Source organism: Cherax quadricarinatus, chromosome 19, assembly GCF_038502225.1.
Source record: "Cherax quadricarinatus isolate ZL_2023a chromosome 19, ASM3850222v1, whole genome shotgun sequence".
NCBI lineage: Eukaryota > Metazoa > Arthropoda > Malacostraca > Decapoda > Parastacidae > Cherax > Cherax quadricarinatus.
Window position 1 is genome coordinate 29,316,990 of NC_091310.1, and position 27,743 is coordinate 29,344,732.

General features: G+C 38.9%; 2 protein-coding genes across 2 annotated transcripts in view; both read right to left on the bottom strand.

Moving 5' to 3' along the window:
* LOC138852929 (sorbitol dehydrogenase-like) overlaps positions 1-27,743 on the bottom strand; it is a 614,649-nt gene that overhangs the window by 83,780 nt on the left and 503,126 nt on the right. The window lies entirely within an intron of this gene.
* Positions 4,942-27,348, bottom strand: LOC128688276 (2-amino-3-carboxymuconate-6-semialdehyde decarboxylase). Its single transcript, XM_053776013.2, has 7 exons — positions 27,239-27,348; positions 23,050-23,189; positions 19,125-19,302; positions 18,001-18,221; positions 17,389-17,528; positions 16,935-17,129; positions 4,942-9,253 (listed from the first exon to the last, which is right to left on the bottom strand). The coding sequence occupies exons 2-7, from the start codon at positions 23,168-23,170 to the stop codon at positions 9,083-9,085; spliced, it is 1,026 nt and encodes a 341-aa protein (XP_053631988.1). The 5' UTR covers positions 23,171-23,189; positions 27,239-27,348; the 3' UTR covers positions 4,942-9,082.

Below are 27,743 nucleotides of genomic sequence, written 5' to 3' on the forward strand. Positions count from 1 at the left end.
TCACTCTGTCACATCTGTATAGGTTTTAACTTGGGATCCATATTTCGTTGTCCAAGTAATCCTTAATGTGGGTCTCAGTGAAAGCCGCGAACATTGCCTTTGCCTCTGCAAGCAGTCCACGGATGAAAGGTATTTTGTTGTTTGTTGCTGGCTTTAGACCCTGTATATTTGCAAAGAAGAATGTCATCGGACTGGTGGTATTGTTGGTACTGGGGGGGGGATTTTTTTTTCCGGCATTAGTATCTGTATCTGTTGGTTTGGAGTGGAGGCCATCGACTGTGGTTCCACTCCAGGAATGACTGGATTTGGTGTACGATTTCTGCCATTTCCTACCAGTTTTTTTTCCTTCCTGGCACTAATAAACCTCTCCCTCTTGAGTGGCTGTGGCTACCCAGGTTTTCCCATGGCCTGGATGTTTTGTATCTTTTTGTCCCCTTTAGATGGTGTGCCTGGCAATTTAAGTTATATCACAGTCTTTCCTGTACTGAAGAGGTACACATTTCAGGGTGAAAAAGCTTACGGGAAGGGAGTTTGCATTTTCCTGTTGTCATATGGGCATGGCATTTTCTAGGGTGGTCATAGTTGCACGTCCCGTCTGTTTTTCCAGATTTCCCATGTCTGCAGATACCAAGTGCATAGTATGTGCACAGGCTTGGTTTCCGTTTGCCTTGGGTTTCTGTGACTGTATTCCCTGTTGGTGCATGTTTCCCTGTCTTATTCCTATCCTCCCTAGCACCAACAATGGAGCTCCCACCAGTTGTTTTTGGTAATATATCCTCACTATTGCTAGTGGAGTCCTCTTGTTTGCTATTTCCTGTGGTATTTCTAGTTTGCAATATTGGTTTTATCTTATCTTTGACTACACTTGTTTCCCCACTACGGCTCCTGTCACCTATGAGGTCATTTATATGTATTCCTTCCTGCGTACAATTCCCGACTACCTGGACAAAATCTCCAGCTTCACCATTACTGTCTCCCAGGACAGCACCTCCAGCTTTACCATTACTGTCTCCCAGGACAGCACCTCCAGCTTCACCATTACTGTCTCCCAGGACAGCACCTCCAGCTTCACCATTACTGTCTCCCAGGATAGCACTCTCAGCCCCACATTTACTGACTACCAGGACATCATCTCCAGCCTTACAGTTTCTGACTACATGGCCAGTATCAAGGGCAGTATCATTCAGCCCAGACTTTTTATGTTCCCATCTGTTGCAGAAAGCTTCCAGGTTGTCTATGAAAGCAGCTTTGATGTTATCCTCTTTTAGTACCCTTGTGATTTTAGTCCACAGATTTATCTCATTTGGGCATACCCAAAAACACTTCCCTGTTTTAATACTGCTTGTAGCTAGTTCTTGGATATCTGCACAAGGGGCGTGACACCAATTTCCACAAAAATGACAATTTATCCATGTGGAAGCCCACAATTCGGGGCGATGATATTCTTAGTAGACATAGAAAGACTCCGGTGTTACCCAATCATCTTCATCTGCAGGGAGGTTGATCAAGATCATTGGTCGTTGGTAATCGTCTTTATGGATGAAGCGACGCAGCCGCTGTGGAAGAGTCATTCTTTGCGTCTTGTGGGGAGGAGTGGTAATGATATAATTGGTAGTATTTGCAACTTGGGGAGGATGCTTTCTATCTGGTATATAGAGTTCTTGCATTACATAGAGTTACCTCTTCTTCAGCATATCAAGGCGTACGTTTAGGGCAGCAATATCCTGTTGGATGTGTAAATCTGCCATCCAGATTCTGTCTCTCCTCCTAGTACCCGTAATAAGGCGGATAGCTCTATTCTGGACCCGTTGCAACCGTAGCATGTTGGCCGTTGTTATTAATGACATTGGGACACATGAGTATTCGAGTATAGGTCTTATCATCATTTTATATAGATGTTTTTTGACGTGTGAAGGGGCTTGATTAAATCTATGAAGACTGCTAAGACAGGCTTTGGCTATGTTGATCTTTTTACCGACTTGAGATGTTGAGTGGAGTAATCTGTCTATTTCATATCCCAAGATCTTGTTAGGGTTTCTAATGGCTACAGGTGTACCTCTGATGGAGATACCCCCCTTATTTTCGATGGTTGATGCAAAACATCCTATCGTACTGATAAGGACTTTGTCAGGGTTGGCCGTAATTCTCCATTATTTTCCCAATTAGATGTTCGGCGAAGTTCAACATTCATTTTTTCTATGACCCTCTCATACTTATATTTCCCTGTTACAGGGGTTGATGAGACGACATGGATAACATCATCTACAAATTGCTTTATAATTGTATCACTGAACTCAGGTTGAGGAAGATCGTTTACATAAATGTTGAATAGTATTGGGCTAAGACATGAGCCTTGTGGGACACCAGCTGTCGGTATAAATGGCTCTGTCGACCTGCCGTGAAAGGTAGGAATGATTTTTCTTTGAGATAAGAAGTTATATATAAATCTGAGAAAGGTCCAGTTATAGTCAGGTAGGTCAACTAGTTTATATATAGGACCATCATGCCATAAGCTATCAAAAGCTTTGTGAACATCCCTGGTGGCAATTTGGGCAAGATTGCCCTGATGTTTCAGGCTCGCTATAGCATCGAAAATAATATTTATTGCATGATGGGTACCTCTATGAGAAGTGATCAAGGTCCCAGGACCGAAACGTTTTCTAATAAATATGTTATAGTGTTTGCTTACGTGTCTTTCTAAACCAACTTGTCGGTATTTATTACCAAGGTTTATACCACCTCTATGAGTCTTGAAACCGAACTGTTTTTCAGTAAAGAGGTGGTTAAACTCCATATAATAGTTCAATCTATTGGAAATGATCTTCTCAAGAACTTTGCCAGTGACTTCAAGTAAGGGTATAGGTCTATAGTTCCCAGGTTGGTGGATGTCTTTATAAGGTCTAGCAAGAAAGATCATCCTAGCAGTCTTAAAAACCACTGGAAAATGTCCTGAGGCCAAGATGGCATTAAAGATATTGACCAAAGACTGTTTACAATTTCTGGGTAGGAACTTTATTTGTTTCATTGTTATTCCAGAGAGACCAGGGGCTCTATTTCGCATTCGTCCAATAACCTGACTCATCTCAAGTAGTGTAATTGGTCTAGTAAGAGGGTGGGCATCTTCAAGGGTTGATGTATCGATAAAAGGTAGTGGTTGGAGATCAGCTAAGTTATCATCTCTCCATTCATTGACCAATTGATAATGGTTATAATTAAATCGGCGGCTGTTACTGTGGGAGAGAATTTTCTCCCACACATCACCTATCAGATTAGCCTGGTCCTGTGGATCATCAAGTTTTATCTCAACCTCCTCATCATCATCATCAGTGAAGGTATGAATTAGGTAACTGGGAGCCTTGTGCTTTGCCCCTAAAAGCTGCCGGATCTTGCTCCAAAATTTTGCAGGCTGGTTAGCTGGTTAGCTTGGAGAACTAGAAATTTCCATAAGTCTCGTTTGTGATGACTAATCATAGTAATTAAGTCCTGCCTCAGCCTATGCATTGTAGCCTCTGGTGGTTGTTACGTTTGATGATGTCTTCGACATTCGGTTTGATAACTTTTCATACAGTCTCTAATTTCCCTAGTAGGTTTATATTGTTGGTAGATCTTTGTGGAAGCTAATTGGCAAGTTACATTAGTAGCATCAAGTATTCGGCTGTAAAGGGAGCTGATCGCTTCGTCAATTGCAGTGGAAGGTAAACATTTCAGCGAAACAATTTCGTCGTCACCAGGAAATGCCCTGAAGGGGTCAAATCCTAGGCTGTTGAGATTGGGTTTAGGAGGTACAGGTATTCTGAATGGCTAAGCTTGTAGCTATATTATAACAGGGATATGGTCAGATCCTACGTTCCCACCAGGAGAAACTCTGCAATGGAAGAGGTCAGTCTCTGTTGGCCAAGATTGTATCTGGTGTCCCCAGACGAGGACCGACATACGTCTTAAAGAATGGTCCTTGAAACGACAGATTCCTGGCTGTCATGATATTAAATAATTGTTTTCCTTTCAAACCGCCCAACGGATTACCAACTCCGCAGTTAAGGAGGGCAGGGTGATGAGCGTTAAAATCTCATGCCAAAATTGTAGGAATATTTCTGCTTAATATCCGATTTAGGGAAATGGACTCTATATATTATTGTCTTGGAGGAAAATATCCAGTTCCTGTCAATAGTTGACCATAAGATGTCGTCAGTTCAATTGCAATAATGTTATCTTCGTCAACGTGAATATTTCGAAACGCATATCCTAATTTAACTAAGACGGCTACGCCACTATGGGGTCCTCTCGATTTCTTCACAGTAGAGTAACCACGTAATTTGATAAGTTGATCAACTCCCTCAGCTGTCTCATTCAGGAGGATAACGTCAGGGTTGTAATTGTGTAGTTCAACTTCGACGAGTTAACGGTTATTAAAGACATGTTGAACATTAAGTCTGAAAATTGTAATCCCCACTATTTCTTGCACTTCGCGCGTTTACTGCGGACAGAGGATTGACGTCTGCAAGTAACATCATAATTGGAATACACACTCTCCCTACTTGACTCATCAAGGGGAAGAGGGTAATTCTGAGTAGCTGCTTGTGTTATGACCATGTCACCATCCTCACTGGTGGTGGTAATATCAACAGAAGCATTAGAGTCATCATCGGATAACTGAGGTGTGATATTCCCAGTTACAGGAAGCAGAGGCACATGAGTGTCAAGAGTAGACCATGGGGGCTCCAAGGGAAAAATTGGTAGGCCAGGCGATGTACCCTGGGAAAGTTCTTGTTCCACAGGATCAGCTGCAATAGCAGAAGAATGAGCACCATTATCTGGGGCAAGGTTAGGGGCAGGAAGTGACTCATCGGGCTGAGGGGAGCAGACAACCGGGTTATGCGAGGCGGTTGAGCCCTGTATAAGAGATGAAGTAGGCGTATTTGTGGGGGTAGAGAATTCAATTCAATTCAATTCAAGTTTATTCTCTATAATGGTTACAATGTGGGGTTTACAGGTTTTGGGTATTTTGTGGTTTACATGTTATAAAATACTAATTACAGAGGGGGCCACTAGGACACCTAGCATGGCTAGGCATTTCTAGCAGACTTAGATTAATTCTTAACATTAAATCCTTACAGATTATAGTATTAAGGCTAAGTGACTACATCATAATTTGTGAGTTTAGCAATGTGAATGCTTTTGTTTTGGCACAATACAAGGTGTCTATATTTGAGTATCATAAGCAAACTTATGACTAGTTAGGATTTATTATTTTAAGATTAAGTTTAGTATTTCTGGGTTTATAGTCAGTGGGTGACTGAGTGTAATTTCGAACCACCAGGTGGTTATCATGTAGTTAGTTGTCGGGTGGATCAGGGAGATAAGATATTTTCTAATTGTAGTTTTGAAAGTGATGAATGTGTTTGCAGTTCTAGAGTTTTCAGGTAGGGTGTTCCAGATTTTAGGTCCTTTGAAATACATTGAATTTTAGTAAAGGTTTAGTCGAACACGAGGAATGTCATAGAGATGTTTGTGTCTGATGTTATGCCTGTGGATCCTGTCACAACTATCAAGAAAGCGTTTTAGGTCAAGGTTAATATAGGAATTTAAGGTCCTGTAGATATAGATTGCACAGTAGTAAGTGTTGATGTTCTGAACAGGGAGTAAGTTTAGATCTATGAAGAGTGTGGGGGTGTGTTGCCAGGGATGGGATTTAGTGATTATTCTTACTGTGGCTTTTTGTTGGGTTATTATTGGCTTTAGGTGTGTTGCTGCAGTTGAACCCCAAGCACAGATAGCATAGGTGAGGTATGGATATATAAGTGAATGGTATAGTGTGAGAAGGGCAGTTTGCGGTAAGTAGTATCGTATCTTGGAGAGGATCCCCACCGTTTTGGATACTTTTTTGTTATGTGTTGGATATGGGTGCTGAAATTTAGGTTGTTGTCGAGGTATAGGCCAAGGAATTTGCCCTCATTATGTCTGGTAATTAGAGTGTTGTCGATCTTAATGTTAAGTTGCGCAACACCTGCTCTGCTACCAAACATAATACAGTAGGTTTTGCCAGTGTTAAGTGTAAGTTTATTGGCTGTCATCCAAGTCGATATTTTGAGCAGCTCCTCGTTAACAATGGTGTTGAGGGTGGCAAGATTAGGGTGGGAGATGACATAAGTCGTGTCGTCAGCAAAGAGAATGGGTTTCAGGTGTTGGGATATGTTTGGAAGATCATTGATGTAAATGAGGAAGAGCAGGGGTCCAAGGACACTTCCCTGCGGAACTCCAGTATCAAGTGCCCGTATTGATGAGGCTGTGTCTTTAATGGTGACATACTGATACCTATTAGTAAGGTAGGATTTAAAATATGCAAGCGCATGGCCTCTTATACCATAGTGGTCAAGTTTGTGGTGTAGGATGCCGTGGTCTACTGTGTCAAACGCTTTTCTTAGGTCAAAAATTCCTAGCGGATATTCCTTATTTTCCAATGCTTTGTAAAGCAGGTCTAGCATTTTTTATAATTGCATCATTAGTGCTTTTATTTTTCCTGAATCCAAATTGGCAGGGGTTGAGTATGTTTTGTGACGTTATAAATGAATATAGTCTCCTGTGCACGAGTTTCTCGAAGATTTTGGATAGCAATGGTGAGTTTGATATTGGCTTATAGTTGTTTACGTCTGTAGGGTCACCACCTTTATGTATTGGTGTAACCCTTGCTGTCTTGAGTAGTGTCGGGAAAGTGAAGGTTTCTAGTGACTTGTTAAAAAGTAATGTAATAGCATGCGAAAGGACATGGGCCGCTCGCTTGTATAATAATGGTGGGACGTGAGACAGATTCCCAGAGTTATTTTTAAGTGGCTTTATGATCGCGGTGACTTCTGTGGGCTCAGTTGGTACAAGATAGAAGGAATTTGGGAAATTCCCATCTAGGTAGTCCCCGGCACGGGCATTGGTATGTGGGATTTTACTGGCGAGATTAGATCCTATGTTTGAGAAGAAGTCGTTTATCTTGCTAGCTGTATCAGTAGGGCACATACATCCTATCTTGAGGGGGCAGAGCCATAATAAACTTAACATTGTCTGGGATTTTAATGGGATGGATCCCATTATTATTATTATAATCAAAAAGAAGCGCTAAGCCACAAGGGCTATACAGCGCTGCAGACGGATCCCATTAGCCCTTAACAAATCACTGAAAACATTAGAACAGAGTTGAATATCACCACCTGCTATATCCTTGGCCAATATGTACATTAGTTGAGCTCTCGTCATATCCCCGTCTGAGAACTCCTGAGACATGGGGAGTGAGAAAGAACCTTGTGGCTGTGTGTTGTAGGTGAGGGTTAGGGGGAGAGTGGGGCACTCCAGGAGGGGCAGAAGTCCAAACATTGGAGCCGGTAGATGAAGCCCGAGGAGTCCTACTAGATCCAGGCAGAGCCGGGAAAGAATCCTCGGACATTATTGGAGGTACCTGGGGAGCGGTCTTCGAAGAATTTGATAGTTTCTTGGCGTCTAGAATTTTCTGGGTTGCCTTTTTCCTCTCAGGACAGATAGGGGAAACAGCATGGTGTTTTCCATTGCAAAGGACACACTTGGGATTAGTTTTGGCATGGCAGTCTAGAAAAGAATGCTCACCAGAGCATATGCTGCAAATTGTTGGTTGGCTACTGCATTTATTGGTGGTATGGCCAAATGCATAACATTTGAAACGCTGTGTAACACTAACAAACCGTTCAAGAGAGATTTGGTCAGGTGTACATCTGGTGCCAAAACATTTGAAACCATTTTGACATACGAGTTTGGCTGCATCAGGTGTCTCCAGGATTAATTTTAATGTTACCTGGTTGCTGGCATGTTTAGAAAATTTATACGCATGGAGAACCTTAAATTCAGAATTTTCCTGATTAAATTGTGCAATAAGTTCCTCCACAGAGCTGTCTCCCATGAAGCTGTTAATTCTCGCCACAAAGACAGTTCGTTGGGCTTGATAGCCATCAGGTGCAATGGGGACGATACCCAAAGTCTTCAATTTCTCAAGAACTTCATGCTTAAGCGGTTGGAGTAACTCTTCTTCAGAGGAGAGGAGAAGTACTGCCCCAGAGTGGGTTTGAAAAACATCCACTGGAGCAACAGTTGAATATGAACAAATACATTCGAGAATTTCTTTATTAGACTTTTGATTGTCAACGACACGTATTCGTACTCGTATTCGTGCCATGATGTCCAGGAAGGTACATCTGACACAGAAGTTGCTTTAACAAGAAAGGCTTTCCTTGGTGGTAGCCCTGAACATCCTAAGTCAGCTGACTTATGAAGGTCAGCCCCTAAGATAGCCTACCCTCGAGTGGTGAGGGGGACACAGGGCCCAAGGCAAAGATCGGCCGGATTTTAAAAAACCACACGGGCTACCGGATGGTCAAAATGCCTTGTGTTTACTCGCCGAAGGCGAAGTTGCCGAAAAAGAAGACAGGAAAGGCAGAAGGATAGCAGTGTAAGCAGCGTGTTAGTGTGTGGGCCAGTGTAGATGTTTGGGTGAGGGGAGGATGGGGAAGGTTGAGGGATGGGGAAGAGAGGGGTGAACAAGCAAGCAAGTCACCGCCTTACCCTCTTGATGGGATGGGGCTCGAAGTGACTGCAAGTAAGTTTCCTCTCAGCTCTGGTCGAGAATTACTCAGGATAACCCAAGAAAAAACTCGAGGCACAGTGCTCAGAGCAGGATATTATATAAAAGTATCATATTTATCCACCTGATTACACTTGGCTCTTCTCCACTCTGAATTTACGTATTTCATGAAGCACTGCTTTATTATACATTTAGGAACTGTTGGCTCATACTTTTTTGTCTGCCAGAACGGCCGCTTCCCACAGAGTTAGGGGTGACTCCATGAAGGAAAGATTCACCATCACACATTCACTAGTTGTCTTCCTAGAAGCGCATAGACATACCAGAATAATATAAAATATCAGAGTTGAATACAAAACTGTAATATGTATGATTTATGATTATTACTGAGATTACAAGAAAAATTAATTAAACCTAGTGAAAGCTCTCACCATTTCGAGTCTAGTTTATTAAACCTGCAGTACCATTCAGTGTGCCGCTAAGTTACCACTATGAAAATTGTGATGCCTCTAGATTAAGGAATTCGAGGGCATTGTCAAACAGAATTTGTTTCTTTAGAGAATCGGGAAGATCTGAGCTTTCAACGAGCTTCCCTGGGTGCTGCTCTCCCAGAGGAAATGGGTAGTCAGAACCTAGGACGACGCGACGTTCTCCTATCACCTGGAAAAGGAGTAGCTTTCAGAAATCGAAAATATATACTGGAGACATATTAAATTTCAGTGATAGCTTGGTACATTCTATAATAATAAACCACTTCATTGTTATATTCTCCCTAAAGTACTAAACACGTATATATAATTCGGGCATGTTTAACTGGGTCATTCAGCCTGCATATCACATGTTCATCACTGTCAAAATTACTTTAATCCCTCAAGGAGCAATTATAGCAAACCCTTAATGTATATACACTGAGAGATATACCTCTCGGTGTATATATTGATATGAGTCACAGGATAGTAAATCTTACACTGATGATCATAATATGCATTTTCGAAGATGTGTCATGCTGTAGCATCTTTAAATCAAAACTAAGCTGCAGAAGAATGACTACAAAGGATTCTTTCTTCAGAAAATAAATATTTTATTATTCAGGCTTTAATGAGTGGTAAGTTGTATCTTGGTTTACATACTTGTGATTATTGGACAGAGTATCAAGCCTCCACTACTCCATGCGCTGAAAGACTCACGCACGTATAGCGATTCATAATAATAATTGTGGAAAATTAAATTTACCTGGATGAATCTCATTAGATACATACCAGTAAATGGTAACAAAGATAATTATTCTTTATCAAGGTTACAGAGACAAGTAGGAATTTTAGGACAGGTCGCAAAAAATGTCCCCCTTCGATACCCACCATAATCTACCTCTCCACAAGTCACTCTGGACCTATATTAATTTCAAATGAAATGTACATCACCAGGAATTCTGGTAAAACATTAATGTAAATATGTGGGCTGTATATTAAATTTAAAAAAATGAATACATATACTGTGGAAAATACTGCATATATTTTCCAGAAATTCAGTATTTATATGTAAATAGATGGCCATACTGTATTTAACAATATTTATGTCATAGAAAACGGAAAGCCTGCGTCTGCACAGAGGAGACTCGCCATCTTATTTTTGAATTGGATACAACGTTAGTTCAATGGGAAGGAATTTTCGTGCTCTAGAGGTTAAAATTAGGCTGACACCTCTCAAATAGGAGGCGAAATTGTTGGACATGCATTCCTGCATAACTTGAGATATCAGACGACTAGACAAGACAGCTCCAGGAACCTCAGATAAGCTCTCTAGATTTGTGTATAATTCTGGCCAGTGTTTTCATAAATTTAGTTAGTGAGGTTTTTCTGAGTATGATACAACTTAATATCCAATCAAATTGGTGAGTGATATTAAGATATATTTTCCTTCTGTTATGTAATTGTGTATATATATAACCATTTATTATTTTTAATATACAGTCCACAAATTTATATATTTACCAGTATTCCTGGTGAATGTATATTTCATTTAATTAATAGGTCCAGAGCAACTTGTGGATATGACAGTGGTAGGTATCGAAGGGGGACATTTTTGCGACCTAGGTGTCCCAAATTCCTACTTGTCTATGTAACTCTGATAAATAATAGTTATCATTGTTCATATACTGTTGTGTATATAATTATACATCCAAGTAAATGCAATTTTCCACATTTAATTTGCCCGTTGGTCCTTCTTGAACCGGAGGTAATTAGTGAAGTCATTAATTAGTTAATTACTTAATAATTATATGTGAAATAACAGAAGAAGGTGGATGTTAAGTTCACAAATTTACTTAATGAGTAGTGGATTATAATAATTACAATATTAATTTTGATAAGCTAAGCTCAAGTCTGGCTAAGGTTATATTAATTTGTATAATACTAATTTGATAAGACAATTCTGGCCAAGATTTATATCAGTGTATGTGTAATTGATAAGACAAGTGTGGATAAAGATTATATTGTGTATAATATTAATTTTGCTATGCCAAATTCTGGGAAGGATTTATTAATTTGTATAATATTAATTTTGATGAGCCAAGTTTGTATTAATGTACATTTAAAATTTATATTACAATTTTTTACATGTAATTGCTGAGCTCAAGTAGCTGGGATTTATTCAAAGGTAGGTTGTGTCAGTGTTGTGAGTTGTAATCAGTGTTATTAATTGGGTTGAATTTAATACATTACATCATGGCTGAAAATGAGGAAATTAATAAAGACAAACATATGGAATATAGAGTAAAGAAAGCATCACTACAGGCTAAGAAAGTTTATGTAACCAAGGCATATAATAAGTGCTTGGAATTAATGAATCAAGAAACTGTGAATACTGATGATTTAAAATTGTATTTAGATGTTTTAGGTAATAGATATGATTCATACAAATTATATTACAACAAATATGAAGGAGATTTGTTAGTAAAATGTGTAGATGAGACTGAAGTAGATCAGTATTATGAATTAGAGGAAAAGATTCTTTCTTGTAAAAGTCAGGCCTTGAATAAATTAAAATGTGTAAACCAGGCAGTTAATCAGTCTGCTCCAACAAATAATATGTCTTTGCCAAAACTCCCAGAATTATGTTTACCTGTGTTTAATCCTGGAGAAAATTGGGAGGAATTTTGGTCAATTTTTTAAGCAGCTGTGCATGACAGGAGTGACCTAGCCTGTGTAACTAAATTATTTTACCTCAAAGGACAGGTAAGAGGAGATGCTCACATACTGATACAAGCCTTTCCCAATGTAGATGACCCTTACAAGGAAGTGGTTGACTTGTTGAAAGTCACTGATGGTAATATAGAAAAAAGTAGGTTGGATCTAGTGAATATCATTGCTAATTTAAAATCCCCAGATCACACTTACAAAGGTTTACAGCAGTTTAGAGTTAAACTGGAGAGCACTCTCAAAACTTTAAGTAATAAATATAATCTGAAGGAATCAGACTGGTTATTGAGTGCCATGGTACAGAATAAATTAAGCTGTAAAACACTTGAATGGATCTTGAATAAATATAACAAAGGTTATTTTGGCCTGGATGAAATAAGACTAGGTCTACAAGAATTAATTGTGCAGTTGCAGACCAGCCAACTAACTCATTTTAAAGATGCAACATATAATAACTCTGAGGTATCTGTCAAGTTTCACGAAGGGAGAAATTATCCCAATAGTAATAATCAAAATTCATTTCCTAAAAAGAGTTGCATAGGTGCATATCAAGTAGCAAGAATCAGAAATAATGATTCTCCACTAGGTAAGAAGAATAAGTACCCTCCTAAGAGTAGCCCAGTTAATAAGAAACCAGTCAGAGAAAAGAGAGATTGTCTTTTCTGCAAGGGTACTCATTTATCTAAGAATTGCAATGCATACAATTCATGGAATGATAAAGTTGAAAGATTGGAGGAACTTGACAGATGTATCAGATGTTTAGGTAATCACAATGTAAAGGATTGTTATGCCAAATTAAACTTCTGTTATCAATGTCACAAAGGAAGACACCATATAGTCATGTGTAAAGGTCTATATGATAATCTTGATAATAATGATAATGTTGACAATCCTGACACAACAGTGGCTAATGTAAAAATTGCTGCTAATGTTAATAATGATGGTTTTGCTGAAGTAGCCTTACCTGTGTTACAGGTAAAAATTGATGATAAAAGGTATAAATAAAAAATTGTAAATGCATTATTGGACCAGGGATCCCAGCGTACTTTCATAAAACGTAAATGTCTTGATGGTATGAAAGTACAGATGGGAGATCCCACAACTTTAAAATTATCTGGTTTTCTCTCGGATAAAAGGGATCAATTGTATGACACTGTTTATGTAACTGTCAGGTTGGGCAATGAGAAAAAACGTGTTAATGCAGTAATTGTAGATAGACTTCCAGAGAAAATATCTACAGTAGGGCTTAGTAAAGCTACAGAAAGACTTTCACATAATGTAAATTTAGCACCTTTTGGTGTAAGTGATGATTCTGTAGGCCCAATAAATATTTTGATATGTAGTGATTATTATGCCTCCTTTGCAAAGGGTATGGTAAAGAAATGTGGTGTCACCCTTTTGAAGACTGCAGGAGGTCATGTAATGTATGGTAGGATTCCTCGTAATAATAATTCATGACTAGAGGAAACTACAAATACCATAACTGTGTGTCTTACTCATGAAGTTGTACCCCAGTATAATTCTTCCATAGAGGATGGTGTTGAGCCGTGCATAAATTGTGGAAATTAGACAGCATTGGAATAAATGTAAATGAAGAAAGTCCAGACGATTTTTTTACTCAGGAGCAGTACCTGAAAGATGTAAAATTTGAATCTGGACAATACTGGGTACGACTTCCGTGGAGACTGAACCATCCAGAATTGCCCACTAATTACAGAATGGCATATGGGCAGTTAAAAGCTCAGCTCCGTGAACTGAGTAAGACACCAGAATTGTTAACTGCCTATAATGATATAACTGCTGAGCAGTTAATTAATAAATTTATAGAAGAGGTACCTCCTGAGCAAGCCAAAATTTATGGTCACTATTTGCCACATCACGGAGTGAAGAAGGATTCTAAGACCACTCCTTTGAGGATTGTGTTTAATTGTAGTGCCAGGAGTAACAAAAATGTACCTAGTTTAAATGACTGTTTGATGACAGGTCCGTAGTTGACGGAAAAATTAGGAGATATCTTATTAAATTTCAGGGTGAAGCACTGTGCCTTTACGGCTGACATAAGTAAAGCTTTCCTAAGAGTGGGTTTACAAGAGGCTGACCGGGATTGTACCCACTTCTTATGGCCTGAGAATCCTAATGGCCCACTTAGCCCTCTGAAAACCTTTCGCTTTAGAAGCATATTATTTGGTGCTACATCCAGTCCGTTCCTACTTCAAGCGATGATAAATGCACACCTTAAACATATGGAAAGTCCATTGAGTAAAGTAATGAGCAAACAATTTTATGTGGACAATTTCCTGGGTGTGACGTCAACTGAAGAGGAACTGTTAATGACTTATGGAGAGGCTAATAAAATAATGCAAAGTACAAATATGCCTCTGAGGGAATGGAATAGTAATTCGTCCAAATTAAAGGACAAAATAAGTAAAGATTACCCTGGAGATGAAGTGCCAAAATGTAGTAATGTATTGGGATTAACTTGGGATACTGAGAGAGATTTGTTAATGTTAAAACCTAATAATTACAGTATGCCCAATAAATTAACTAAGAGAGCTTTGCTTGCTGAAGTTTCCAAATGTTTTGATCCACTAGGTTTAGTGTCACCCCTTTCTATAAGAGGGAAATTATTAATTCAGGAAGCATGGAAACTTAAATGTGCTTGGGATGAAATTCTACCTGAGGAATTCATTAACAGGTGGGATGAATTAATTGGCGATTATGAGAAAATTCCAATATTGGAGTTCCCACACCAGGTGGCCAATCCAGATGGGAAAAATGTACTCCACGTTTTTTGTGATGCTTCAAAACTGGCATATGGAGCAGTTGCTTACCTTCAATGTAATAGTGTTATCTCTCTTGTTATGTCTAAGGCTAAAGTGTCTCCAATTAAATCACGTACCTTACCTCAGTTGGAATTAACAGCCATTTATGTAGGTGTCAAATTAGCTAATTATATAAGAAATAAGTTGCAGGAGATAAATATTAGCGACACTGCAATTTGGTCTGATAATGAGGTATCCTTACAATGGATTCGTAATGGAAACAGTAAAATTGTGTACGTACAAAACAGAGTCGCTGAAATTAATCAGATGCAAGAGAAGTATAATAGTTTAGGTCAGCATATGTTAACATTTAATCATATACCTGGTGAGGAGAATCCAGCTGATTTCTTGTCTCGAGGTTTAGCTTATGCTAAATTTGTAAATGCTGTATCATGGTTTAAAGGACCGAGTTGGTTGGTAAATAAAGCTAATTGGCCTGTACAAAAGGCATATATTGCTCCTGTTGAAATTACTGTGACCACCGCTCCAATAGTTTGTCCTCCCTTAGCCATTGATATAAATAGGTATTCTTCTTTACCCAAACTAATCAATGTAACTAAGTTGGTGTTTAAATTTCTAAACAAGATGAATATATCATATAAGTTTTCACATCTTCTTGAATATTGGATAAAGAGGGTACAGGAGGAAATCTATGGAAATGAGATTAAATTGATGATGGAAAGAAAAATTGTGAAAGGTTCTATAATAGAGAAATTGGGGCTGTATTTAGAGAACAATGTAATTAGGTGCAGAGGTAGGTTACAAAATGCTGAATTGGGTGATTATGCTAAACGCCCTATCTTACTGCCCGAAACTCATCATCTAACAAATTTGATTGTTCTAAATGCCCATAAAAATGTAATGCATGGTGGGGTACAAGATACCTTAAATTGTATTAGGGAAACTTTCTGGATTCCACAAGGACGGCAAAGTGTAAAAAGGGTGATTAAATCTTGTGTAATATGTCGCCGTGTGGATGCCAGATCCTGTATGTACCCAGGTCCTCCACCATTGTCAAATGAGCAATTTGAGTCATTTAGCAACGAACTCCGGCCGGCCGCAGTGTGGAAAATACTGTATATATTTTCCAGAAATTCAGTATTTATATGTAAATAGATGGCCATACTGTATTTAATAATATTTATGTCATAGAAAATGGAAAGCCTGCGTCTGCGCAGAGGCGACTCACCATCTTGGTTTTGAATTGGATACAACGTTAGTTCAATGGGAAGGAATTTTCGTGCTCTAGAGGTTAAAATTGGGCTGACACCTCTCAAATAGGAGGCGAAATTGTTGGACATGCATTCCTGCATAACTTGAGATATCAGACGACTGGACAAGACAGCTCCAGGAACCTCAGATAAGCTCTCTAGATTTGTGTATAATTCTGGCCAGTGTTTTCATAAATTTAGTTAGTGAGGTTTTTCTGAGTATGATACAACTTAATATCCAGTCAAATTGGTGAGTGATATTAAGATATATTTTCCTTCTGTTATGTAATTGTGTATATATATAACCATTAATTATTTTTAATATACAGTCCACAAATTTATATATTTACCAGTATTCCTGGTGAATGTATATTTCATTTAATTAATAGGTCCAGAGCAACTTGTGGATATGACAGTGGTAGGTATCAAAGGGGGATATTTTTGCGACCTAGGTGTCCCAAATTCCTACTTGTCTATGTAACTCTGATAAATAATAGTTATCATTGTTCATATAATGTTGTGTATATAATTATACATCCAAGTAAATGCAATTTTCCACATTTAAATTGAAGGAGAATTTATCTTAATACCACTCACCAATTAGTCTGGAGATTACGGTGTATCATAAACAAAACCCCCTGCCTAAATTATGAAGAAAATACTGGCCAGAATTTCAACATAAATATAGACATCGACTCAGCTGTGGTAATGTTTCCATCTAATTACGGAGACCTGTCCAGTCGCCTAATTCTCACGTTCTGCAGGACTGCAATTCCAACAATTTCGGCTCCTATTTGAGAGGTTTTAAGCCCAATATAACCTCTAGAGTGACGAAAATTCTTCCGATTTTCACTAACGTTTCTCTTTGTCCATTCAAAACATGGCAACTCTCTCCCCAGCGACGCTCACCCATTTTGCTGGTTCTTTATTTATTTACAAATTAATTTTTATTACCTACAATATATTCCATCAATTTACATACAAAAACACTGTATTTTCGGAAAGTATACAGTATTTTCCACAATAATAATAATAATAGAAAAGGAAGAAACAACAATAATAATAACAATAATTAATTAAGCCTATAAACACAGCTCACGGTCTATCCAACCTTTATAAGTAACTTGAGGGCGTCAGCATCATGTACAAGACTGTCACACCAAAACTTGCCCAGGTAGGAACGTGGGGGACTGTTACACTCGGTGGCACATAGATCAGGACGCACGTTATATCCGTGTTGAATACGTCCCACCGTGAAGGGGAACGACCCTCCTCCGTGAGCGAAGCACACTTTCAACCCTGGAAACTGTGCACCAGCCATTAATTAGGCTGACTCAAGTTAGGTAATGCTGGTCAGGAATCAAGACAAATGCTTTCTGACGCTGGTCTTATGTCATATTAAGACCTACCACTGACTCCCTTCCTCCCCTCATTCTTGTTAGGGGGTAAAATAACCATCATTTTCGATATCTTTTTTTTTAATTAGTACTGTAACAGTTAAATACAATATCGTGTTCTCACTGCTATGAAATATATATTCTTATTTTGCGGAAAAAAGGCTTCACCTGTTCAAATATGTTGCCCATTAAAATGCTGGTGATAGCAATGGTTGTTTCTGAAGGCATCCCTACCAGCCATGGTAGCCAGAACTTGCTGTGACGTCCTCCCATCTGCATGTCCCACGGATGTACAAATACTGACAGATCTGCTCAAGAAAAAAATATGGAGATGACCCTAGAGCTATTCCAAAAAGCCTTATTAGCTTATATGTACGAAAGTCTTAGTACTTTGGAATTTGATATGTAAGGACACCATATACTTTTGCAAGATAGTGTTTTTAACGCCCACACGAGTATTGTATTTCTGTAAACGCAAGATAATCTGAATGAACATCACCAACAGGTGATTGTGCCTCAAAACATTAATTTGTTTGTATGGGCCGACGAAACTTAACACAAAATTCCTTTACACCCCTTGTAGTTCTAATAAACAATGTGTTAGCTCTTCTTGTCACACATATATGTAATCCAAATATCACTATGGTTTGCTTCGATTGTCTCATGAACACAAATAGAATCCTAAAAATATTTATTAGCTGCCATTCAGCCTACTACTCTGTTCAATTTATTGCTAAATGGTGACTATCTTATACAAAAAAAATATATATGACAATTTACCCAGGTCTTCACAAGTTTTCCACAAAGGGTACAGCTCCTTAGCATCTAAGTTCCAGTCATTAATATGTGAACCAATCTGGATGCCACTGAAGCGGAGGTCAGCCTTAAGTCGTTTAAGTTCCTCGACAGCAAGTTCAGGAGCCTGAGCAGGTACTGTGCCAAGGCCAACAAATCTACGTGGATGCTGTGTCACTGTTTTAGCAATGTCGTCATTCAGTAACCTGCAAGAAGAATACCGGAAAATATTATCAGGTAATGCAGTTTCGATTGATTTTTACGCACTTGGATTTATACGAGTAAGAGATAATATCCTACCTCAGCTAAAAAAAAAAAAATAAACAGCCTAAAATATTATTCAGAAGGCAGAGAAGTTATTGAGGAAGTCTGGGCATGTAAAGAGAATGGATCAGAGTGGGATAGCCAAGAGGATATATAAAGAAAAAAAAGCACAATACCGCGACTGGAACAATACATAAATAACTCGCACATTGGAAAGAGAAAAGCTTATGGCGACGTTTCGGTCCGTCTTGGACCCTTCACAACCTGGATTGGAAGGAAAGAGAGGTAGCTGTCATCCCAGGCAGTGTTTGAGGGAAAATATGAAGGGGGATTTTTAAGTAATAAGGGCTACACCGTCCACAAGGAGTGTGTGAACGTCTTAGATGGGAGTACAGACAAGTGGTCTGAAGGATTTAAGGTACTGCTGGAGTCAGTGTGTGAACAAGGTAACATTTGTGAATAGATTCTGTAACTGAGTCCTTGAAGTGGAAAGTGCAATGGTTGCACTCTGAAGGAGGAGTGGAGATGTTTTTAATTTTTGTTATTGTGATGTCTGATGTCTGCACACTTCTGCAAGATAAATATTGAATGAATGCTGGCGAAGATTTCCTTTTCTTGGATCAGTTCCTTGATGGGGTACGACCAATATGATAAAACTAATAATAAAATAAATAATTATAGTAACAATAATGAAATATAAGTTTAAAGATAATTAACCAAACTGGGAAATTTGATTTTATAAATACTGAGTTTTAATAGAAGTCAAAGCTTACTGGTCAGCTTCCCAAATATCTATACAGAGATTTTGCAACATCACAGAGTTTGTTATTAAGGAATTCACTTACCTACTTAAATCTAGTGTATCATCTGGCTTGGCCCAGTAGCTGAACATGACAGGAACAGTTGAGAGAGCCTGTACAGTGACCCCGGTGTCGTCCATGTCTCGTATACGAGCCGTGGCGTTGAAACAGTTCTCCTCAACCACACGGAAGAGCTGACCATCTTTTATCATATTGGCCTTTCCTGAGATGAGACGAACAACACTAGACATGACTGTGTTAAAGGCATAAAGGAGGGGGGTTGGTGATGTATAGAAAATTTGCATGTAGACAAGGATACATATGGAGAGCTCAAAACAATGGAAATAAGTAAGGACTCCAATGGATATAAGCCACATTGACTTTTTTGGGTTCTCCTAGGTGATTTGCACATGTTACTATGTATGATAATTGTACTTACATGTGCCTGTATCTTAAAAATAAACTTACTAAACGTTTCTCCACTTCATCAGTCTCCCTCTGACGTCGCTCGTTGCGAAACATTTCTTCAATAGATGTCTTGAAGTGTAAATATGTCTCTCTGTCTACATACTCTCTGTATCACCATACGTGTTCTCCATCCATAGAAAATGTGGAATTGCTAAAGAATATGTGATGGGATGGAGGTTGGATGGTTTGGCTGGTTCGTCAAGAAACAGGACATGTTTCCTAACACGGGTCTTAGTTATATAATGACCCGCCGTTGGAGTTTTTGGTCATCTGACCGAGGCCTTCCGCTGGCTTACCGGTTCACCACTTTAAAAATTATGGTCATAGTTATAACCATATTTTAAATAACGATTACTAAGAAACAAGCCAATTTATAGTATAATGTGACGTAGAAAATTTGGGAACGGGGGGATTATGTAATTTTGCCCTGGTATTTTTTTTAACTCATAAGATCCACCGCATTATTAGAATACATTTCATCCAAGACTTAAATTCTTAGAATTTCTTACATATTAGCAGAACCAGAATTTCAGACACAGCTACCTTCTCTTAATTTTAAGTTTCGTCAAAAAGAAAACAATAGCGCATGTAATGCCAATTAAGTAAATTTTTTTTATCAGCCTTTGCAGCCCATGTCTAGACATGTCTAACATAATAACCACTGTTTAGCGCCCTGCTCTTGCAGACTTATTATTTTTGTACTTCTGTGTGGTAAGTCATTAGGTTTCATGAGGTGCTCTGCTGTGTTCAGTGTTCTGCTGTGTTCAGTGTTCTGCTGTGTTCAGTGTCCTCGAGTACTATGGCCATGTGATAAAAATAACTTCGTGTCTGACGGGATACCTTACATTTACTTTTACCTTTGATGAGTTTCGAGAGTCTTACTACTCTCGGAGCCCTGCAATGGGCCAAGCTCGTCTGGTGCTAGCCTGGTCACCCAAGCTGTTGCTACTGGAGGCCCGCTGCCTCACATATTCATCACAGCCTAGTTGATCTGGCACCTGATGAAGATGCTTTTCTAGTTTCCTCTTGAAGACTTCTACACTTGTTTCAACAGTGTTTCTGATATCTTTTGGTAAGACGTTGAATAATCTGGGGCCACGAGTGTTCATTCAGTGTTCCTTTATTGTGCCTACCACACCCCTGCTTTTCATTGGGTTTATTTTGAGCTACCTCCCATATATCGCTCCAGTATTTTGTTATGGCAGCATGCAGATTTGGGACCAGGCCCTCGAGTACTTTCCAGGTATATATTATCATGTATCTCTCCTCCGCTCCAGTGAGTACATGTTGAAGACTTTAGGGCGTTCCCAGTAATTTAAATGCTTTACTGACTCCATGTAGGCCGTAAACGATCTCTGTATTTGTTCAAGCTCTGATATGTCTCCTGCTTTGAACGGGGCCGTCAACACTGAGCAATATTCCAGATGAGGGAGAACTAACGATTTGAAAAGTGTCACCATTGGTATTATTTCCCTTGTTTTGAAAGTTCTCAATACCCACCCCGTCATCCTTCTGGCTGTCGTGATCTTTGTCTTATGTTCTTCGAAAGAAAGGTCAGTTGACATAATTATTCCCAAGTCTTTCACGTGTTCCTTTCGTTCTATCTGATGATCTTCTTGAGATCTGTGTACAGTGTTCCTTTAAAGTTCTTCATTTTTTCCGTACCTAAGCAGCTGGAACTTATCACCACTGAACGTCATGTTGTTCTCTACTGCCCCCTGGAGAACATTGTTCATATCTTCCTGTAATTTTTCAGTGTCTTCTACCGTAGTGACTTTCATGGTTATTTTAGTGTCATCTCCAAATGGTGATACAACATTGTGGCGTGTTTCTATCTGTGTCTGCTATGAAGATGAGAAACAGCATAGGAGCATAGGTGCCAGGACAGTGCCTAGGAGAACTGAGCTTTTTACCTTGCTGATGCTCGATTTTGTTCTATTAACTACTACTTTTTGTGTTCTGTGTGTCAGGAACCAGAAAATCCTGCCTACTTTCCCCATGAGTGCATACTTATGCAAATCCTATATGATTTATTCATAATTTCTCTTCAGATCCTTGTTTAGTTCTTCCACGAGCTCTGGATTCTAACACAGACCATAGCCTGTGTGCTGCACGATACTTTCTTAAGTTAACTTTCCTTTCTTAAATATCTTTTCATCTAGAATTCGAGGAATGACTCACCATTGCCAATGGCATCTATGAGAAATTCATTTGTGATTGATTTACTGTATTTATCTGTTGAATACTTCAGAATTACTAGATTCCGTGACTATCTGCACTGTATAACTTTTGTGCAGTCTACGTTCCTTGTATATAGATGCTTAGCAATGTTCTTGTCGTGCGACAGCAAAGTCGAGCTGTCAGTATCAGTAATGACGTACAGTGGCGTAGAATGGACACCCCTTTTATCGACCTGCTATTGGCATTTGTGTCTGTGTAAGCAAAGTATGATTCTATTGTAAATCATGACCGTCAGGTCATTCAGTTCAAATTTTGTAGCCTTAGGGTGTGGCCATGTTTTACTACTCTCTCGCTGTATCCACATATTCCTACAATATGCGGCAGAGCTAGAGGTGACTATTACTGTCCGCCATTCTGGGGGAACTTATCATCCATGCTCAGGTAGGGTATGACATAACTCGTAATTTTGGTAATGAAAATTATTAGTCTCACTAATGAGTCCCTCGTGACCCCTCCTGGCTGATGTGTGAATGCTGAGAGATGGAATTATGTGGAGCTGAATGATGGACTGGTAATTATGTAGTGGATAGTGGGATAGTATGCTGTTTGAATGGTGATACTATGTAGCAGTGTGATGGGATGTGTAACAAAGAGTCGTGGAACAATATGCTGTACGAGTGTGACGAGATATGTAGTATGAGCGTGTAGTTGGATGCTATACAGTATGTGTGTATTGTCAGATGATGGCATAAGTATCCTAATTAACCATGAAAAGTTAATAACAAAGAATAACCCAAGAAAACCATTCATTTTCGATACCTGAATAAACTTACTAAGCCAGGTGTAAACTATGCCAACTCAGTCTAGTCTGACAGCAGGAAAATAATATGTATATACCTTACATTGCACATTCCCAAACGTAATCTTTATTTTTAAGAAAACCGACTGAAAAGTTAACTTGACATTTTTATATTAAACAAATTAAATATGGAGTATGTACATATACAACAAAGCACTTTATAACGGAATCTTAATTAATAAAAAAACACTAATTGCCTTATCTAAGTATATTGTATTAAAGGTATATATAAAATCATATAGACCATAAGAAAAGCATGTATTTTGCAGACTTCTGTTGAAAGTTACTCTGAGGAATGCTGCGTCTAACATGTCTAACTAGCTAGTACTAGTGTGACTGAGCTTGTAAATTGCTTGAAAGAAAAGGCACTCAGGAATGACAAAAATCCCAAATTATCATTAAATAATTAAATAGTGGCATTACCGCGTTCGGCCTGGATAATAAAACAGGTTGAAGACCAACCTGGTGAAGCGCAGGAAGTATGATCAAGCTGAATGAAGCCTGAGTATCCATAACGTTCCTTCAGGTTAGGCCAAGTGTGTGGCAGTATGTGGTTGTGTAGGTCGAGCTTCAGGAAAGGCATCTTACTACGTCGCTTCTAGCTGGAAAAGAAAAATATCCAGATGCATTAAATTTTCTGTGAGGCTCAAGAAAACTTTAATATGGAACTATATATGTGCACTGAATATTTACTGCGATGAATGGGAGACTCTTGCTGCTCCAGCACCAAACCCTAGTGCAGCACTGGCTTACAAACAGTCAGGTTGGGATGGCCACATCGCTGAAAAAGTGCTTGCCATCATGCTCAGGGCTGTAACATCAGACAGGGAGACTGCCCATCTCCAAGCTGTGAGCACACTTCACTCCGGGGACTTCCTCCAAACAGTTCCAATATCGGCAATGGGAATGCGCCTCGACCCTAAGACCCTCTGTATTGCAGTGGCTCTGTGCCTTGCTGCCCCAATTCGCACGGAATATACGTGTATTTGCGGCAAAGCGCAAGCCAACCAATATGGTCTACATGGCCTTAACTGTTCCAAAACCAAGGGCTGGCATGCAAAACACAATAAAGTCCACGACATCATAAAGAAAACCCTTGCTAAAGTCACTAGCAGCCAACAATACCCACAACCCAGCAAGCTGCTCCGATGGGATCAACTTCTCTATCCTTGGAAGAATGGCAAGCTTAGCATGAAACTATACCTGTGTGTCCACTCTGGCGGACACCTACATCCATCACAGTGTCGGACAACAGGGAGGAGCTGCTGACTATAGGGAGGAGTACAAGATCAGCAAGTACAGGGACATAAGCCAACATTATCAATTTGTCCCAGTGGGATCAGAGACCTTGGGATCATGGGGAAAACATGCCACACGTTTTCTTAAAGAACTAGGTTCCAGACTCATCGACACCACCAAGGACCCAAGGGCAGCCACTTTCATGTTCCAGCGCCTCAGCGTGGCCATCCAGAGGGGAAAATGCATGCTGCATACTGGGCTCGCGTCAAGCTTCGGAGGAGCTGGAAGAGATTCATAACCTTCGATATATTGTGATTTATATCAGTGTATTCTGTCTATTAATAAAGCACATATATAACATAAAATATAGGGGGTGGTAGGAGAAGAAAATATTCAAACAGCTCCGGGGAGAATCTTGAGTTTTCTCTGAGGTACGTTTATTGTCTTCTCTGAGGATGAGGGTCCCCAGTAAAATTCTAGAGGTGGTATCTCCCTATAATGCAATGCAATAATTTCGCAAAAAAAATCATTATGAACCTAAAGAAAAAAATTTTTTTCATTGTGCTTGATTGTTATTAAATTATTATAAACTTATCTAAAATATATTTAGTTGGATTAGGCTAAATTAAATTGCGCTTGTTATAATATAGTTAGGTAAGATTTCTAAGATTCCTTTGGTACAAAATTATTAATTTTTACATTAACATAAACAAAAAAATATATCTATAAATGTATAAGAGAAAATTTTAGAGAGGACTTAATTTTAAATTAGTTCTTGCTAATTGACCAATTTTACTTATACGTAACGACATATATTTATAGGCAGCTGTTTTATAGTTGCTCTACATTGTTTAATTTTTCTTGAATGTGACTGAAAAAAATATCCAAAATTGAACAGCACATACTATGAAGGTCTTTCCACACTGTGTTCAATTTCATATGTAAATTTTTCACTCACATTTACGAAAAAAAAATATATAGCTAAGCTTCACAAGAGAGCTAACTGTATAATGAATTACTTGGACATTTATTATGAATTATTTAGTCAGTATTATACATTCCTTAAATGTCTAGTACAATAAAGTTTTGTAGATAATTAGCGCACATTTTATAGATTTTGCCACCGAAGTGACTAGTTTATTGTGCACCCCACATCCATCCTGTGGACGGTAGTGCAAAAGCATATGGATACACAAAAGGTCTAGGAACTAGGCCCCAAAAGGGTTAACAGGTGCACATTTGGATTTATATCTACAGTTCACTTATCTGTTACAAGCAAATTTAGGAAATTTGCTTAGTATATCTGATTTCTTATTTTTCATTAAGATATCTTGACATGTCACATAGGTTATTTTACTGTCTGTCTCTGTATTCCTCAATAAGTGGACAATTAAGCACATAGTGTTCAAGAGAGTGACCATATGCCTGATCACATAATTTACATTTAGTTTGATCATCATCTGTGTCTCCCAAACTGCCAGAAGTACTTGTAACCAAGCCTAAGCCTGGCCACTACAACATCAGTCAGTCTGTTCACATTGCACGTTGCTCCATAAACATACTTATCTACGTTCATGTTATCATAGTGGGTTATAGATCTACTCAGGCTTCTAACTGCATTCCTTTAACAATCATTTTGATTATTTACTTCATTATTTGCCAAGGCTATATTCTATAGTCTCCTTTTGGGTACTCTTCTTGGCTAACATATCAACTTTATCATAAAGGAGGTAATAGTGAATGCATATTTTTTAGCTACTGATAAACATCAACCAGTCTGTGTTACCATACAAGACAGTTCTTACTATATGTAAGACAGTTCTTACTATATGTAAGACAGTTCTTACTATATGTAAGACAGTTCTTACTATATGTAAGACAGTTCTTACTATACATCACAAGAGGAAAGTCATATTAGTAACCATGAGATATAACACTTGACTTGGTTGTCAAGATCACACTGACCTGGTCCTCGGGATCACCCTTAACCTGGTCCTCGGGATCACACTTGACCTGGTCGTCGAGATCACACTTGACCTGGTCGTCGAGATCACACTTGACCTGGTCCTCGAGATCACACTTGATCTGGTCCTTGAGATCACATTTAACCTGGTCCTCGAGATCACACCTGACCTGGCCCTCGAAATCACACCTAACCTGGTCCTCGAGATCACATTGGTGGGCCAACTGTACCAAGGCTCGTCTTACAAGATAATTACTGTATTTTCAACTTTTCCCCTCACTTTTCTCCTCTCATTCATTATTATAAATTAGGAGCGGAGGAAAAGCCGTATTATTCAATTTATTCTTATTACATTCGTGGGAGGGCACTAAGCCCAAAGGGTCATACAGCGCCTTGGGGAATGGAAAGCATTCAGGCTTAATTTAACGAATCGAAAGCATAGGTCCAATTCCTTACATATATAACAAGTTTCAAGGCATTTTGGCTACTCGCAATACCGAGGTATATCTACAAACACTTTGGGGTGGGAGAAAGAGCATATATACAGCACACATATATCCGCACATATTCTCACACATGGTTGATATATCCTGTCTTACAAGCCTACTCAAGTTCTGTGAATTATAGTCTCATTGCTGAACATGAGACAGAGATATATGGACTGAAAGAAAGCCTTTGTCACGGTTGCCGACAGAGCTGATTCTCTGGCTAGTAGGGCAAGCACGAATCAAAGGAGGTTCCCAAGTGGGTCAAAGACTGCCTGAAAGACAAGACAAATGTGATGATAGGGAAGTGCCAGGGGTGAGGGGTAACAAGTACAGTACCAGAGCCACTACTGTTTTATCTGAGTGACCTCCCACATGAAATCACATGTTAACTTTGTCATCAGACAACATAAAACTATTACTGCCACCTGCCGCGGTTGAGTGATCACACTCGCGTCTCCCAATCTGAGGAGAGTATACTATGGGAGACTAAAACAACTAGTCTGAAAAACTCGTCAGTGAGGACTAATGGAGACGCGGCAACGACATACTAGATACTAAGAGGAATTGATTAAATGGTTAGAAATAAAAGGTTTGACACGCATTGCCAAGAAACGTATCACAGGAGTATACCTGGAGATGTTAGTTTTTTTTTTTAAATTTCAGATCGGTAAACTGGATGCGGAAAAGACTGGGATGAACTTCGTACATAGTTTTAACATTATATATGAAAGGGTTAAGTTACCAGAAGCTGGTAATATTTAAGATATAGGGGCAGGACCCAAACACTGTCCTTTTTTCCTTCCCTCCTTCAGTATCTTCCATTTCCTCCTTTATCTTCCTCTCTTATTCCCTTCATAAAAGCAACATCTCCCGAGAACTGTAAAGTGTAAAACAAAGGCTGTAATAATGATAAGAAAGTATCTTTCCTGAAGTACACGTTTAAATTATACATTAAATATACCTTGTTTAGTGTGTAGGGTGCAGATAACACAGTCAAGCCTCCACCAGAGTACACTGAAGACTGAGGTTGTTTGGCTGGCTGGCTCGCATGTCCTTGACCGTCTGAGATGCTGCCACAACCTCCTTCCTATACTGACTTTTCACATGTTAGAAATATATACCTGCTAAACCCAAGAGTGCGTTCTTTAATTAAACGTAATGGTTTATTCTTAATTATGAACCTACGTTGAAGAAAACTGTAAATTCACCGGGACTAAGTGAAGGCAGTTTCTGTATATGTAATATATATATATATATATGTATATATATGTATATGTATGTATATATATGCTAGTGAGAGAGTAGTGCTCAGCTTAGCAACAGACTGTTTATAAGTGTTGTAAGCAGGACCAGCATGATGAAGTCACATCAGGATCAACTAGCGGTTACTAGAAGTTTTCTACAAGCAAGTTTTCATTTACATTCCATACCAAAGTTTAAACATTTCAAGTTTAAACTTGGTATAG

Coding starts and splice junctions, on each gene's coding strand:
- LOC128688276 (XM_053776013.2), bottom strand. CDS start 23,170: ATGCCTTTCCTGAAGCTCGACCTACACAACCACATACTGCCACACACT. Junction 19,303..23,049: donor TACTTCCTGCGCTTCACCAG/GTTGGTCTTCAA, acceptor GTCTCATCTCAG/GAAAGGCCAATATGATAAAA. Junction 9,254..16,934: donor CCCTCAAGTTACTTATAAAG/GTTGGATAGACC, acceptor CTCCTTTTCCAG/GTGATAGGAGAACGTCGCGT.